This window comes from Talpa occidentalis, unplaced genomic scaffold (assembly GCF_014898055.3).
Source record: "Talpa occidentalis isolate TD23 unplaced genomic scaffold, MPIMG_talOcc4v2.1 talOcc4.14, whole genome shotgun sequence".
Lineage (NCBI taxonomy): Eukaryota > Metazoa > Chordata > Mammalia > Eulipotyphla > Talpidae > Talpa > Talpa occidentalis.
Genome location: NW_023601433.1, coordinates 11,069,550 through 11,087,303, shown reverse-complemented (window position 1 = coordinate 11,087,303; position 17,754 = coordinate 11,069,550). Strand labels below are relative to the sequence as shown.

Genomic DNA, 17,754 nt, shown 5'->3' with positions numbered 1-17,754 from the left:
TTAGATTTTTATCCCTCTATCCATTTAGTTGTAAATTTGGGTATTTTAACCACTCAGAACTTTACTAAGATAATGGCTAATTACTAGTACACTCAACTCTTTCTCTCTCCTCTGTAGTGGAGTACTAGAAGAACACAGTTTAAAATACTGTAAGCTCCTTTGAAGCTTTGGTCCAGTTTTGCTCACCTTTGTTATCCTTACTTCCTCTAGGACATACATGGCACTCTGAGCCAACAAATATTATGTTATTAAAATATTATGATTTTAGCAATGTTATTATAATGTGTACTTATTATATGTTAGTATCAACAAATATTATGTTATCAAAATATTATAATATTAACAGCAAATGTTGCTGTTAAGTAGATGAAATAGTAAGAGAGAGTAAGTGCCCCAGGTCCTATAAAGAATGCCAATGTATGTACACTACTGACCATACATAAATAGGCATAGAGCCTGGTGACACCAAAGGGGTGCTCTGCCAGAATTGAATTACTTGGACTCTTTTTCTTAGTAAGCGTCATGCTAGCTAGCTGTTTCACCAGCACAGACACGGAACCAGTGAAAATCTGTCTCCCCAGGAAGGTAAACCACTTCCAAATTACTGTCTACCCAAGGAAGGTAATATGAGGTGAAAAGCCTTGATTATTTGAGGCAATGGACAGAAGACCCTCTGTGTCTGGGGATTCAAAAAGAGGTGCTCCGTTCTCCTTCTAACGTGATCACGGAGGAGGCAGGCACAATGGAAGAGATAACAATGAACCAGGGCTGACTCAGTGATTCCGGCCACCCACCCTTCCTGGAAACTATATCCAGGGAAGACAAACATGGAGCCCCTGTGACCAGGTTTGCACCTGCAGCAGTGGAGGCAGCGCCTCTGAAGCTGCGCAGCCTGTGCTGTTATCTGTCAGACCAGGACAATGTCATCTCAGCAGTGGTGTAGTCAGTAAGAGTGGGAACCCCAGATAGTCCAGGTTCTGGTTTTTCTATATCCTCTATAGACAGAAGACTGATCCATTTAAAATTATCAGTGAGTACAGAGATTTTATAACAATTTAGATGGCAACCCGAGAGACGTAAGAAGAGATACTAAAGTTAATTTCAATAAAACAATAGAGGGTGATCTGGAGGAAAAAGAAATTTTAAGGAGAAAACAATAAACTTAACCATATTAGAAGGCTGAGTTTTAGAAACAGCTCATGCTAGTAATATGCAATACATATTTCTGCATTTGAGCACGCTTTTGTCCATTAAAGTACAACATAGATTGCTTTAATGTTTTCAGTTTGGGCTAAAAACCTTTCCTTTTTTGGTATGCAAAACAGCTTTTCAGGGATAAAAGCATTTTTTAAATAATAGTCTGATTTATGTGCCAGATGCAAACAACATCTTTTCTGACTCCTGGTTACATCTCGTTTGTTTGTTTGTTGCCACAACCTTCTCTCATGGGAGAGGGTTTATAGCAAATCACAAAAGCATCAGGCTTCTTTCCACTATCAAGTGTTAGCTGGCTCCTCTGACTCTTCTAACACCCCTTGACCTTTGTGGTTTTTACCAAGGGTGAATCACAAAGTGTTTGGGAAGTAATTCTGTGCTGATGTGTGTCTCTCCCCGCAAACCCTTCATTTGTTAAGTGCACAGTATATTTCTTCATAACAGATAATGCAGTTTTACGTACTCAATTTAGCAAAAATCTTTGAAAGGAAATGAGTTTAAATTTGTTTTGTAACAACTAACATTATAGTTTTGATGCTGCAAGTAGGAGAAGGCAATATACAATGTTTAAGTGGTAATAAGTTGTATATATGAAAGAAATTAGAGCAGTAATCAAATGAAAAACCAAAGAACATCTTCTAGGACTTTCATTCTACGCAGGACAGGGTGACTAACACCAGGTTTGCCTCCCAGGCAATGGTTTTCAAGCAATGTAGAGGAATCACAGGACTATGATCCTTAAAATAAGGAAAACACAAATGTGAGTCCAGTGACGGACCTGGCTTTCTGCCAAGGGGTGCATTCCGCACAGGAAAGTGGTGCCCAAGCAATATCCATCTATCACAGTGTCAAAGAGCCAGAGGTCAGATTTGGAATGCTGAAGTGCCGGGAAAATACAGGACAGGATATCAAAGATTAAAAAATAGACCCTGTGAAAGGGATTAATATATAATCAGAAAACACAAAAGTTAGTGAAGTAGAAGACAGATCAACAGATCATTTGACCTTTACAACTGGATGGACAAAAAAAGTTCTTAAAAAAGAACAAAGTCTCAGTGACCTGTGAAACAACATCAAACGATCTAACAAATGTCATGAGAGTTCCTGAAATAGAGGAAACAGGATAGAAACATATTGGAAGAAATAATGATAGAAAACTTCCCAATTTGGGAAACAAGAAAACTCCAAGCAGCATAAATATAAAAAAATCCTACATAGTGACACACCATAAACAAAGTGCTAGAATCCAAGATAAAGAGAAAAATTTTAATACAGCCTAGAAACAGATAACAGAAAGAGATAAACAGAAACAGGATAACAACAGTTCAAATTACAACTGACTGCTCATCAGAAACAATGGTGTAAGAAGATAATGGAAGTCCATCTTTAAAAGTGCAAAAACAATCCTGTCAACACAGAATTCTAAATCCAGGTAAAATATTCTTCAAAAATAGTTTTGCATAAAGAAAAATGGAATAGTTCACTGCCAGTAGACCTGCACTACAAGAAATACTAAAGGAAGTACTTTGGGTTGAAGAGAAATGATATCAGAGAAAAACAGATCTACAGAGAAAACAGAGAGCACAGGAAATGGTAAATACATGGGTAAATACAAAGATTACATATTTTTTTTTACTTCTTGATTTCTATTTAAAGACAAATGAATCAAAAAATAAATAGGGCCTCCCCGGTGGCGCAGCGGTTGGGTGCTGGGCTGAGAAGCTGCCCACAGCCTCTGCAGCACTGGTTTGATCCCCAGCCACCGGCAAGGGCATACAAACCTCTCCTGCCACGCCCACTGCGCTGGGCTGAGAAGCTGCCCGCAGCCTCTGCAGCACCAGTTTGATTCCCGGCCGCCAGTGAGGGTCTCACATGGCCTGCAGACCTCTCCTGCCGTGCCCACTGCTCCCCTCAGCAGTGTACTTCGTCGGTCTGCCTGTTCTGCTCCCCGCTCTGGCTCTGGTGAATTCTCTCACCCTCCCACATTTCTGACTGTACCCAGTGCTTGTACAAATAAATAAATAAATCTTTTAAAAATAAATAAATAAATATATTGTAGGCCCCATAACACAGGGAGAAATAAAATATAAGTTATAATAATATAAAGAGAGGCAGGCAAACGGAAGTATACTACTGGAAGTTTCTCACAATTTATATTAAGTGGCACAATATCTTTAGTAAACTTAGTAAGTTAAGAGCGTACATTGCAAATCCTAAATAAAAGCCAATAGAAAAAATAAAATATAACATTATACAAGTTCAAGTAATCCAAAAGAAGACAAAAAGCAGACACAGAAGAACAAAAAGCAAATTATAGCAATCTGTGGGGTAGGAGGGGAATTTAATACTCATTAGACACTAGAAAGTCAAAAGAGATTATTACTCACACCTTAACAACTAAAAGAAGCCAGATAAGCTACAAAATCAGTTCCCAAAACCTGTCAGAGATGGAGGAGGCCAAGGAACCTAAATCAATTCCAAAAAGTGATAAGCCCATTTTAAAAGTGAAGAGATTCCCAGGGGCACAGGATTCTACCACAGACAATGGTTAAAGGGAAGTCAGTCCAGTGCAGATGGGTTATGTGTGGACTGGCCCATCAAAACAGAATCCAGAGAGGGGTGCCAAACTCAGAAACTGTATTACCTAACTGCCCTTCCCCCACATACACACATAAAACCACTAACTCTTTCCTACAATTCTTCACCAAAAACGGGAAGCTGAATCAATCTCCCCAATGTACTCTAAGCTTTGAGCCAAGAAAGACTGGGATATGAAAAGTAAGAGGAAAGCCAAGAGAACCATCTCAGAAGCAAGACTCACCTACATAGCGTACAGGGAAGCCACAGTCACCCTGAGCAGGATAATGAGGAGAGACCGGCTAGAAGAGTTCTCAAGATACAGAAAATAACTAGAGAGCAAAGAGAATTCTTCAACATAAATCTGGCAGCTAGTCTGTAAAGCATGGTGATACCACCTACATTCAAAAAGGATTTGAACTAGCCTAAGAATACATGCAAAGGTACTCAACACCATTAGTCAAGAGGGAAAGGCAAATTAAATCAAATGCCAATTAAAATAACATTGCAATACAATTTCATGCCTATTAGGATGGCTAAAATAAAGTACATAATAGACAACAACAAATACTGGCAAAAATTTGGAGTAACTACAACACTCATATATTGTCAGAAATGTAAAACTGTACAAGCACTTTGAAAACCGCTGGGCAATTTCTTACAAAGTTAAATATAAACCTACCCTACAAACTGAGATTTCCACTATTAAGTAGTTACCCAAGAGAAATGAAAATATATATTCATAACAATACAAAAATGCTTAGGGTTTTTTTTTTAAAGATTTATTTATTTATACAAGAACTGGGGTACAGTCAGAGGCACAGGAGAGTAAGAGAATTCAGAGACAGAGCGGGGAGCAGAACAGGCAGACGGACCAAAGACACTGCTGAGGGGAGCAGCGGGCGAGACAGGAGAGGTCTGCTGCGCCATGTGGGTTTCTCCCTGGCCCGCCAGGAATTGAACCAGCGCTGCAGAGGCTGCAGGACAGCTTCACAGTGTGGCACTCAACCCACTGCACCACCGGGAAAGCCCCCAAAATGCTTACTTTTATTCATAGTAGTCACTAAAAAAATCCCACATGCCCATCAAGAGGGAAAAAAAAAACATACATAGCGTACAATAGAATATTACTCTGCAATATAAAGAAGATGAACTACTGGAGGGAGAGGGATCAGAAGGAGGGAAGGAGAACAGGGGACTGTGGTGATGGTGCACGGGTGCCTTGGGGAGGGAAATTCTATGGGGACTCAACCTGAGGGGATGGGGGGAAGCAAATATTGTTTAAAAGTAAAAAAATAAAAATAAAGAAAAAACTTTTAAAAAAAGGAAGATGAACTACTGATACATTAAACATCATGGATACATCTCACAACACTATTTTGAGTGAAAGAAGCCTGATACAGAGAGCATACTATATGGCTCCATTTATATTATGCTCAACAATAGAAGAAATTAACCTGTAATAATAGAAATCATAAACGTGTTTGCCAATGGCACACAGATTGACTGGAGGAGGCATGAGACAACTTTCTGGGGTAATGAAAAAGTTCTGTTATCTTGATTAAGGTTTAAGTTTCATTGGTGTATATGTATATATATATATATTTGTAAAAACTCATAATTTGTACATCTGTATATTTCATTATATGTAAATTTTACTTTAATTAAAAAAACTATAAGAGTAGAGGAAAATGTTAACAAAAATTAAAGAAAAATACAGGAGAGGAAGTGACTGATATCTGTTAAAGTAAGGTGTAGGGTATATGGGGGCTGATTATTCTACTTTATCTACTTTTGATTGTTTAAAATTTTCCATAATAAATAGTTTTTTAGGAAAAGAAAGGCAACAGAAATAATAACATTGTATTTTGAAACTTGCAAATGTTCTTACCACCCACACACAAAAAGGTAACTAAGGAAGGTGAAGAATATTTTATGCAGTTTGACTGTGGTAACCACTTCACAATGTATACTATATCAAAACATCACATTGTTTACTTTAAATATAAATAATTTTGCTTGCGAAAAGTAAAGAAAAATATAATCTTAAAATTTCACAGTTAAAAAGATGAAGTCAAAATGTTCATTTTATCTTTTAATTAAATCTTTTGATTTCATTTCATTTAATCATTTTGATGGAAACCCACCTTACTCATTGCTCAACAAAACATAGTTACTTAAAATGGGGGGATGGGTCTGCTCAGAAAACTAGAGCTTCAAGGTTCCAGAGCTTTTATACCACTGATCGTGACTTTCATAATTTTTTTATTCTAACCCCAATTTTATTTACTTTTAAACTGTATTACTCTTTATTGATTTGTAGAGTTTGTTTTGGTTTTGTTTCTGTTTGTGTTTTGTTTCTTTAAATCCCACATGAATGAAATCATCTAGTATCTTTCTCCTTCTGACTTATTTTGCTTAGCATTATCCCCATAAGTTCTATCCATGGTGTCACAAATGACAAGATTTTCGACATTTTTTTTTTAATAGTTGAGTAGTATTCCATCATGTATGCATACTGCACCTTCTTTATCCACTCATCTGCCACTTAGTTTTCAAAATGTGGCTATCATACATACTGCTGCAATCAACATGGGAGAGCAGCTATCCAGTTGAAATAGTGTTTTTGTATTCTTTGCCTACATAACAAGGAGTGGAAATGCTGAATCATATGGTAGATCTATTTTTAATATTTTGAGAAACCGCCATACTCTTTTCTACAGAGGATGGACTAATCTACATTCCAAACAAGTGTATGAAGGCTTCTTTTCTCCACACCATGCGGAGGCTGTAGTTTCTGTTTTTTTGATGTGGGCCATGGTATCTCACTGTGGTTTTGATTTTCATTTCCCTGATGGTTAAGTGTTGAGCATTTTTTTTCGTGTGCCTGTTGGCCATTTGTATTTCTTCTTTGGAGAAATATCTATTTAGATATTCTCTCCATTTTTTTGGTTGGGTTGTATTCTTGTTGAGTTGTAGTTGTTCTTTGCAGACCTTGAATAATAGTCCCTTGTTAGATATATGATACGCAAGTATTTTCTCTCCCAATTCAGTAGGATATCTCCTTATTTTGATAGTTTCTTTCACTGTGCAGAAGCCTTTTAGCCGGATGTAGTTCTGTTGATTTTTTTGTTTTCCTTGCTGTAATAGGTAAGTCTCAAGAATAATCACTAAAGCCAATGTGATGAAGTGTTTTGCCTGTGTTTTCTTCTATGTATTTTATGGTTTGGGGGGTCTTTCCTCCATTTTGAATTAATTTTTCTGTATGGTGTGAGATAGTGATATAGTTTCATTCTTTTGCATATCACTGTTTAGTTTTCCCAACACCATTTGTTGAAGAGACTTTCCTTTCTCCATTGTCTACTCTTGGCTCCTACAATATAAATTAACTGTCAGTGTAAATGTGGGTTTCCTTGTGGGCTCTCAGTTCTATTCTATTAATATATGCATCTGTTTTTAGTCCAATACCACATTGTTTCACTTACTATAGTCTGGAGTATAGTTTAAATATGACTTCAATAATTTTAGGTAGAAAATCTGGGAGGGTAATGATTATTTATTCATTTTTGAGCCAAGTGAAACCCATACTATTAAATTAGCCTTCTCTTTCAGGCTGGGGTCTACGGACCAACTCAGGAAGATTTTCAAGGCAGGCATACTAAGCACCTTTCTTCAGTCAATATACATAATGTCTGCTGGAGCTTGATGGAGCCCCAGAAGTAGCACACAGACCTACCACTATTTTCTGGCCAACTCTACACAGCCAGTATCTATATGCCTGTGGCTATGATCTTTTCTGAAGTCTGCTACTCTACACAGCATGCCAGAAGCACCAGGAGATTAATACCATCCTCTCAGCCAAGCAGCTCTCATCCAATAATTTTTGGGAGTTGATATTTAAATGGTTTAGTTTTATCAGCACTTGAGTGGAATGATTCTGAGAGATGTGTTTTTCATCAATTCCCAGGTTCCCCATAGGATTAAGTTCCAGTTGTGCACTGTGGTGGCTGCTGTAAGGGTTAGAGCATGCCACCCCAAAATATGCCTCTCTGGCATACTGATTATTTTGGGTTAAAGGCATTAAAAAATAGCAAATACAAGAAGGGCAACTATGACTTTCTTCATTTCTCCTTGAAGTAGGTGATAAATACTACCCTGTGAAAGGTGAGGTCTCCTCTGTACCAGCAGAAAAACATTTTTATCACTATAGATGGGACATTGAGGATAGCAGAGGCCCCTTTCTCCATATTCTTATATTCCACACTACTGTTCTCTTCTCTGCACTTTCTAGAAACCATGTGTGTTCAGGACAAGAAAAAAGGCATCTAATAGAAAGATACAAAATAGGGCCTCCCTGGTGGCGCAGGCAGTTGAGCGCAGTGCTGTGAAGCTGTCTGAGCCTCCGCAGTACCAGTTCAATCCTGGCCGGCAGCGGAGCAACCCACATGGCGCAACAGACCTCTCCTGTCTTGCCTGCTGCTCCCCTCAGCAGTGTATTTCGTCATTCTACCGGTTCTGTTCCCTGCTCTGTCTCTGGTGAATCCTCTCACCCTCCCGCACATCTGGCCTGTATCCCGGTTCTTGTATAAATAAAATAAATCTTTGGGAAAAAAAAAAAGAAAGAAAACAAAGATACAAAATACATTGTAAAAAGGAAAAACACAGGTAACAAACTGAACCACTTCCGATCATGCTATTGCTAACCCTGGATTTCCCACTATCAACAGCAATTTCAAAGTACAGTTAAATAAATCAGAGAGTTTAATATGCAATTAATCCTATAATCCAGATTGGCTATTTTAAACCTTTAGGGCACCAATGTTACATGGAACTCTTCACAATCCATACAGAGCGAGCTTAAGCACAATACAAAAGGCTATGGGCCTTAAGAACAAACCAGTGATTGGAATAGTAAAGGAAACTTAGAAACTCGCCTCCGCGTTCTCTGTTCATCTGCTTCATCTATTTCTCTGTTTCTTCATCTATTTCTTCATCTATTTCATCTGTTTCCCTTTCTATATGCTTACCACTAGCACCTTACAAGGTTACATTGTATTGTGCCGAGAGAACGAAAGAGAAGCTGATTTTGTCTGCTTACCTTGCTCTTTCCTTCTCTCCTACCAGCCTCTTCTAAAATTCCCAGAAAAAGACCTGATCCTTTTTGGGTCAGGCACCTATACCAACGCTATCATTTGTTGAGAGAAAGCAGTATGACTTGGTAGAAAATTTGCCGTGAGTTCTCCCAAATCCAATAGAATGGAAGAAGGGATATTCCCAGAAAATGGGTATTGACAAACAACCAAATAGACTCAACTCAGAAGTCATGAATCTGTTTGAGAAGCCAATGAAAATATCAGACCTTCATAGCAATATGTACACATTCACAAACACTGAATGGTATTTGTGATTACTTGAGGTTGTTCATGAAACTCCTATAATCCACTCTTAGATTCTAATTTTCAAACTTGCTATATTCATCTAGATTTTTCAATATTTCAAACACTCTAATTTTTTTTTAATTTTAAATTCTGAGTATGAAATTATATTCAAAGATTTTTCAATCACAACAAATATACATAATAAAACTAAATTAAGTCAAGGGAATGCAACATAGAAGAAGCATGGACTAGGTTGAAAGGGTTATCAGTCAAATATCAATTGGTGTCTATTTTCATCAAATGGTGACGACAGGGCAGCCCCCCCACATTTTTTTAAATTACAGTTGGAATAGTTTCCCATAGTATGTTCCAAACATGATCAAACATTTGAGGCATATGTAACCGATTTAAATCATAACATGAAGAGATGTATAAAGTGAATCAAATCATTAGTAGGTTCCAGTCCATTGCTACTCATGATGGTCTAGAAAAAAAATTATATATAGTGCAATAAAAAGTTTTTATACAGCTATTACTGCATATCATTTTACTTCAAGCAAAGTCAGACAAATTCTGACAATGAAAATAAGCTAGGGAAAGAAAATAAAAAATAAATGCCTCAAATCTATTATCAACAGGTGAGCTATAAATAAAAAATTATATGAAAGTCAGAAAACCTATATCCTTTGATAGTTGTTAAGAAGCAGTCAATGATACTAGCAGTACATCCTTAACCTCTGAGAGCATATAATGGAAGGAAATGGCTATATTCTACCACAAAACGTTCTTAAATTACAGGAAAAGAGAAACTACTAGACTACAAAGAATAATGGTTTAACAGAGAATTGTATTTCTCAAAAGTTCTTTAAACATATATAAAAGGGGGCTTGCAAATAAAGTATTATATCCTTGCATTTGATTTACAATATATCTTGTATAAATTCCATATATGAAAATGCAGAGTATTATCTTTACTGATAACATTTTATCAATATGCAGTATTTATGCAATATCCAAAAGAGAATCTAATTTCCTGAATATCTGAATATATAAAACTGATGAAAGCTAAAATGAAATACCACTGAGAGCATGATTACATAAAATGAACTCCAAAGGAAAAATTCCTACAATGTACTGAAAATTTTTGTATAAACTATAGTAGGAAACAATATGACACTCATATGAGATTAAAAAATTATTGTCTATGTGAAAGTTCTGTACTAGTACCATTTTTTGTAAACAATATTAAACCTAAATTCAAGGCCAACACATAAAGTCCAAGACTAGTCAGTAATTACATTTTCATTTAGAAATTTCTGTACTTAAAATACTTTCCAGAAAGTATTTTTAAAATGACAAATATTATCTACTTTTCATTCATGGCTTTAACGTGAGTAGTTTTTAACATTCTCAGGAGACCCCAAAATTCCATAATAGATAGTAAACTGTAATTTTAGTTGAGTCACACATTTTACTTGGATACACTGAAAGACTGGTTGGTTCTGAAAGAGTTGTTACTAAAACTAGTAACAGAGACATAAACTGTCCCAGTTTATGTGACATCTGTATTTTTCTCTGCTCATTCTTGAATAACTTTCATGTAATACTTTAAGCAAAAGTTTAAAAATGTTATTCAGGGCCTCCCTGGTGGCGCAGGGGTTATAGTCTCGGCACTGTCAAGCTATCATCAGTCACTGCTGCTTGAGCTCGATCCCCGGCCAGGGAACTGACCCACATGGTGCAGCAGACCTCTCCTATCTCGCCCACTGCTCCCCTCAGCAGTGTATTTCAGTAGATCTGCCTGTTCTGTTCCCCATTCTGTCTCTGGTGAATCTTCCCCCACACCCCGCACCTCTGGCCTACACACCAGTTTTTGTATGCATAAATAAATAAAATAAATCTTAAAAAAAAAAATTTCTTCTTTTTTTTATAGCTATGTTTAAAAAAAAAAAAAAAAGATTTATTTATTTATTTATACAAGAACTGGGGTAAGTCAGAAGCGTGGGAGGGTGAATTCACCAGAGCCAGAGCAGGGAACAGAACAGACAGACCGACGAAATACACTGCTGAGGGGAGCAGACCCTCGCCAGCGGCCGGGAATCGAACCTGTACCGCAGAGGCTGCGGGCAGCTTCGCAGCCCAGCGCTCAACCGCTGCACCACCAGGGGAGGCCCCTTAAAAAATTTTTTTTCATACTTCATTTTTTTAATATGGGAAATGACATGACAGCAGATTCTGCAAATATGTGTACTCACAAAGTAAGGTCTCTGGATGTTCCTAATTAGAAAGTCAAAGTGTTTAAAGGCAACTCAGGAGGATGCAAGGGTTTGGGACTGTCTACAGTTTCATCACAATCAAACAGGATGTTCAATAGGCAGAACTGACAATTCTAGGACTCAGATTCTGCTACTAAATTCTAGTATGACTTCTCATTAAATCAAAGTCAATGTATATCAATTACCTCGCCAGAGAATGAGAGAAAATACTGCCTTCTGAACACTAAAAGGATGATATCATACAAAATTCATCTAAATTCTCTTACATGAATTTCAGAACTGAGTAGTTATTCGTACAAATATTTCACCAGGACAGTGTTAGGCACTGGATGCAATATACAACTGTAGTTAAGTTGCAGGCCCAAAACATAAATACCACCTTCTTAATTTATAACAGCATCCTAATAATTATCAGGGAAGAAACTCTTAGTCATGTTTCACCCATATTCCTTAGTTTCATCTTCAAATAGTCAAATTTTTACAAATATTTTCAAAGTCCACTGCCTAGACACACAGTACAAAATATGAAGAAAAGCAGACGTGTAACAGACGAGGAACAATTAATTGTGTGCTACAGATTATGATTACCTGGAGGTAGGAATTGCAGTTGGTTATTAGCTAATCGGAGATGACGTAAAGCTCTCAGACGACCAATTTCTGGGCAGACAATTTCTAAGGCATTGTCACTAAGATCTAAACACTGGAGTTTTACAAGGGATCCAATGGCTTCAAAGAGAAAAGAAGAGTGGAGCAAAATTAATTTGACACAAGTGTTATGCAAAATCTTTAATGCAGCTACTCCAAGTTAAAATATGTTAATACTTAATATCTCTAGTTCAGTTGCTCACAAAACAGTAAAAACAAAGAAAAATAAGTTTTATGAAAGTGATAAGACCTCCACCCTGAACTGAAATATAAATACCTTAAAAAGAGAACGAGGGGAACAAAAGCATAAATAAAAATTTTAATGTGAAAAATTACTTAAATAATTCATGATATACAAGCACTTTCTTAACTAACCAAAATTCTTAATATTTATTAAATTTAGAATTCATCATTTTATTATTTACCTAAAAACAATTTAGTAATAATTTAACCTGTTACAAACATTTTAGACTTAATCGCAACTTTAAAAGAACTTAGTAATTGGGATAAGGGAGACTTTGAAACTAATAAAGATAAAATGTTTTATAATTAAAATTTTCTAATATACCAAACAAAATAGGGTTAAAGAGACAATCTGTTCTACTATTATAAAGCAAAGCTTAAACTATATCACCACCTAATGAAATTGGAAGCGCACTTACCTTCTGGAACCACAACTATGTTATTTGAATGAAGGTACCTGGGGGAAGAGAAGGGAGGAAAAGCAGCTGTCAACATTCAGTATTTTCCCTAGGTAATCAGTTTGTAAAATGCTCACTTAGAAATTTGTCAAATATGACCAAATTGTCTTTCAGATTCTATTCAAAGAGCATCAACATAAAATACATGGTCATCACAGCTAACAAACAATACTTTGAGAATAATTTGCTATGTTAGAACTATAAATATGAAAACCACTGATTCATTGGCTATTTAAAATAAAAGCGTGTACAATAGAGAAATCTGGATTATTTAATAATATTCTATTATCTAATTTTAGCTTTTGTGATTTGGACACTTTAAGTACATTTTTGTATGTAGAACTTGAGTTTGGTTTTTTTTTCCCAACCTCATAAAACAAATCCTTAGCTTCTCTAGTTCACTGAGATTAAATATTCACCATTACATTTTCTCTAGAAATGCTCAACTGTCAAGGTAAGTATTGATTTCACAGCAAAAGGAATTTTGTAAACAGAAGTCAAATTCTTTTCTTGAAAAAAAAAAAAGTTTCTAGCTGACAAGTCCAGGCAAGCCTAAGTAAATAATACTTTTCTCACCAAAGTATCTTTAGCACACTCTGGTGGAAACTACGCAAGCAGCAGCAGCCAACTATTTAAAGCAAAGCAATAGTGACCGCTAGAGATCATAGAGAAACAATTTTTTAAATAAATTCATATTACTCATTTGAGACAAGAGGGATAGATATTGATAAGCTATTTTCAAACCCACTGTTTTACTTCTTGCACCTCATAAATCAATCTTCATGAAGTATTTTTAAAAAAAACACAATTTTGAAATTTTCTAACATCAAATGTTAAAACGTCACTGACACAGAATAAGATAGAAAATTAATAAATTTAATAATATTATTCAGTACTAGATTAAACCAATTTTATATCCAGTATTAACTTGCTGGACCTAATGCAATTTAAACAATTACACTATGTTTTATTTCTTGCTTTGTGTATATGAAATGATTCCATATTTTAAAATCAATACTCTTTAAACATTAATTTTAGGTGGGAATACCTAAGTACTTTATGAAGTGACTCTAAAAATTCTTTGTGCCTAAAGATTAAATGTAAATGTTGTGTGCACACATGTGCATACACACACACGAACAAACATGTATTTGCATTTGTTGTACAAAACCCAGAGCACCCAGAGACCAAAATAAACTGATGTTTAAAATTCCACAAACTATTTGCCTTAGCTAAAATTCTATTAAAAAGGACCTTAAAGTGTCCAAATTAAAACATGAGCTAAAGTACTATTATAACTGATATTAAAGTGTATTTTAACACAAGGAAAGTACCTATATTAAATGAAGACCCAGTATACACTACCATAGAATATCCCTAATCTATTACACAATATCAATGTTGCTCTTCTAACATATGTGCCTAAGATCATATCCAGCACCAAGTGAAAAATTGTCCCAGTTCCTAAGTTATTCTGATGTGCAACCTATGAAGTATCATCAAAATCATCACTGGTGGAGTAGTATTTGACCAGGGGTAAATGACTTAACTTCCCACTTTCCTAATCTTCAGAAACAGCTGATAACAGCACCAACTACAACACAGGGAACTTATAAGGACTAATTGACCCAATAAATGTAAAGCTCTTAGAACAGAGTCCCATGAATGCTACTATTATTGCTAATTATTCTTAGCATGAGTCATTGGTAATCATAAGTTTAGCAATTTTAAGTCACTTTTCTTTACTTAATTCTTGAACTTTCAGCGTAGCTGAAATGTTGGTGTTTTAGTATAACTAGTTTTCATTGTGTTCGTCTACTCAAATAGTGCAGAAAACCAGACATTACTGGTGGAAATGCAAGATAGTATGGCCACTTTTGGAAAATGGTTGGGCATTTTTTAAATAAAATTAAATATGGACATTTACTTAATAGTAATATACCAATATCATCTTCTTACTTTTGACAAATATACCATGGAATTATAAGACGTTAATAGGATAAACGGGTGAGAGGATTACTATTAACTCTCTGTATATGTCTTTACAACTTTTTTGTAAACATAAAACTGTTCCAAAATAAAATGGTTATTAAGATTCTCTCAAAAATTAAAGGAATTGGGGGCCTCCCCGGTGGCGCAGCGGTTGAGCGCTGGGTTGCGAAGCTGCCAGCAGCCTCTGCAGCGCCGGTTCGATCCCCGGCTGCTCCCCGGCCACCGGAGGAGGGTCCCACATGGCGCGCAGACCTCTCCTGCCGCCCGCTGCTCCCCTCAGCAGTGTACTTCGGTCCTTCTGCCTGCTCTGCTCCCTGCTCTGGCTCTGGTGAATTCTCTCACCCTCCCGCGCTTCTGACTGTACCCAGTGCATGTATAAACAAAACAAACAAATGAATAAATAAATAAAAAAAATTAAAAAAAAAATTAAAGGAATTGGGCTTTTACTTCATGACAGGATGGAATAACAGGGAGCAAATTTACACTAAGCTGTTATAAACAACAAGAAAACTGGATGGAATACATGAACCAATTACTTTCAGATATTGACAAAAGCAACTCAGACTATGTTCCCTGAAAGAAAGGAAACACATGAGATGAGCTGGAGGCAAACTGTGAGCTATGGAGTGGGACTGAGATCCAAAACAAAGTAGGGATGTCAGACTGAGTTACGGAGAAACATCAGAGTTTAGGGGAGCTGAGATGGCTGGAAGTTGCAAGACAGTGTTCTGGAGGAGATAGTGCTACAAAAAAAAATTTTTTAAATAAACCACCAAACCTTTAAAAAAAAAAAAGGGTTCGTTGATTCTTAATTGAATTCTAAAATGCATTCAAGGCAAACAGCAATTGAAAACAATCTATTGGTTATATGGTCTACAGAGTTCATCTAGGGCTAGAGGGCATGCAAGTTCTGAGCAACAAATACATCAAGTCCTCAAGATTACAAGGAACATTCAAGAAAGACTCTGGAATGGCCATGCCTTAGTAATAGGGCTAAAGTACCCCTAGAGGCTACTCTAAACCTATCCTAACAAAGTGTAAACATAGCCATGAAAGGATCAAGCTGCATATAACCACATGCCAGAAAAAGGTACAACAAAAGGAAAACAACAAAATCTAGCCATTCAGCACTAGAATTTATGAGACCCAGTAGACAACAAAAGGTATCAGACATGCCAAGAAGCAGGAAAATGTGACCAAATAGCCACAATAGAAATCAATCAATACAGATCATTAGGATGAGAGATAATGGAATTAGCAAAGGAGAACATTAAAACAGCTATAACACTACGTATAGATATTTAAATAAAAACATGAACCTTGTGAGAGAAATGTTAAGATACAGAGAACCAAACAGAACATCTAGATATCAAAAATTCAAGCAAAGTGAAAATTTCACTGGGTGGAATTAGCAGCAGATCAGAGACTTAAGAAGAAAATATGACTGACTCTGAAGATAGAAATACAATTTGTCCAAATTGAAGCACATTAAAAAAAAATGAAAAAAGTTGAACTGAGTATCAGTGATTATGGGACAGTATGAAACAGTGTAGCATGTCAGAGTTCAGCAGCCAAGGGCAGAGAAATGGACATAGAGATAAATACTGAAGGAAATCATGTAAAAATTTTTCTAAGGTTGATGAAAACTATGAAGACAAAACTACAACAAACTGAATGTCAAGGAGAAGGAAAAAGGAAGCCATAACAAAATACATTACAATCAAATCCCTGAAATCCAGTGTAAAAAAAAAAAAAAAGAGAGAGAGAAATTCTTCAAAATAGCCCATGAAGAAAGGGCACATTATGTACTGAGGAAGAAATACATGCATGAGAACAGATGTCACTTCAGAAACTATCCAAGATGTTAGGCAATGGGCATCATGAAAGTCCTCGTTGACTTTCAACAAAAAACAAAAAAACAAAAACTTGGTAACCAAATTTAGTCCCAAAAGATTGGGGGGGGGGAATATTTCAAAACTATGGAGATGAATGTAAGACAAAAAAAAAATTATAGTTTTAAAGAAAAAAGTAATAGAAGAAAACCTTTCTCAGGGCCTAGCGCTAGACAAAGAGGTCTTAGTCTTGATACTAAAAACATAATACATAAAAATAAAAACTGATAAACTGGACCTCATCAAAATATAATGATTTAGCTCTGGAAAAAATAACATAAAGAGGATGAAAAACAAGCTATACACTAGGGAAAAAATACATTTGTAAGCAAAATATTCAAGGAACTAGTTACTATAATATATAAAGAACTCTTAAAACTCAAGACAAAAAAATCCAAAATGAGTGATATACATGAATAAACATTTCACTGCAGAAAAGATATAGATGACAAATAAGTGACTAAAAAGATGTTCAATATCGTGAGTCAGGAGAGAAATACAAATTAAAACAAAACTACACAAATGACAAAAATTGAAAATAACACCACCAAATGCTGGCAAGAAATGGAGAAATAGGAAGAATCAATGCTGGGGGAAGAATATAAAATGTTAGTCAACCTGGAAAATTACTTGGCATTTTCCGATAAAACTACAGATTTAGAGCAGAAGTGGCAGAGTAAAAACCTGCCAAAAATTCTCTTTTCCATAAAACCAACATAGAGACAAAAATTGCCAGAAGCTATATGTATAGAACTCAGGAAATTAACCAAAACCTTGCAGTAATACAGGAAGGGTTTAATTAAGAAAAAGGCAAAAATCTCAGTGGAATAATGAAATATCAACTTGGCACATTTTCACTTGCTCCATGCCTATGCCTCATTCTCTAGTTCTGCTGGCCCTGGAAAACCAAAAGCTCACAAGCAAAGTGAAAATTAGCAGCCTGCCTAGTACCTAAAGAGGCAGAATCAGTTTGGAGCTCATTCCCAAGGAACTGCCACTATTGAGTTAAGTCATGGTTCACTGGAAGACCCCACTTGTAGGCTGTTTTTCATTTTATTTGGCCAAAAGCTTGCCCAGC

The 17,754-nt window shown here is 36.1% G+C and overlaps 1 protein-coding gene across 4 annotated transcripts in view; it reads right to left on the bottom strand.

The window, feature by feature from the left end:
• Positions 1 to 17,754, bottom strand: part of LRRC28 (leucine rich repeat containing 28) — a 99,437-nt gene that overhangs the window by 59,240 nt on the left and 22,443 nt on the right. For all 4 annotated transcript variants that reach the window (XM_037510059.2, XM_037510061.2, XM_054694761.1 and 1 more), the window contains exons 4-5: positions 12,754 to 12,791; positions 12,035 to 12,172 (exon numbers count right to left, since the gene is read on the bottom strand). In XM_037510059.2, the coding sequence (XP_037365956.1) occupies positions 12,035 to 12,172; positions 12,754 to 12,791 (176 nt within the window). The remainder of the gene's footprint in view (positions 1 to 12,034; positions 12,173 to 12,753; positions 12,792 to 17,754) is intronic.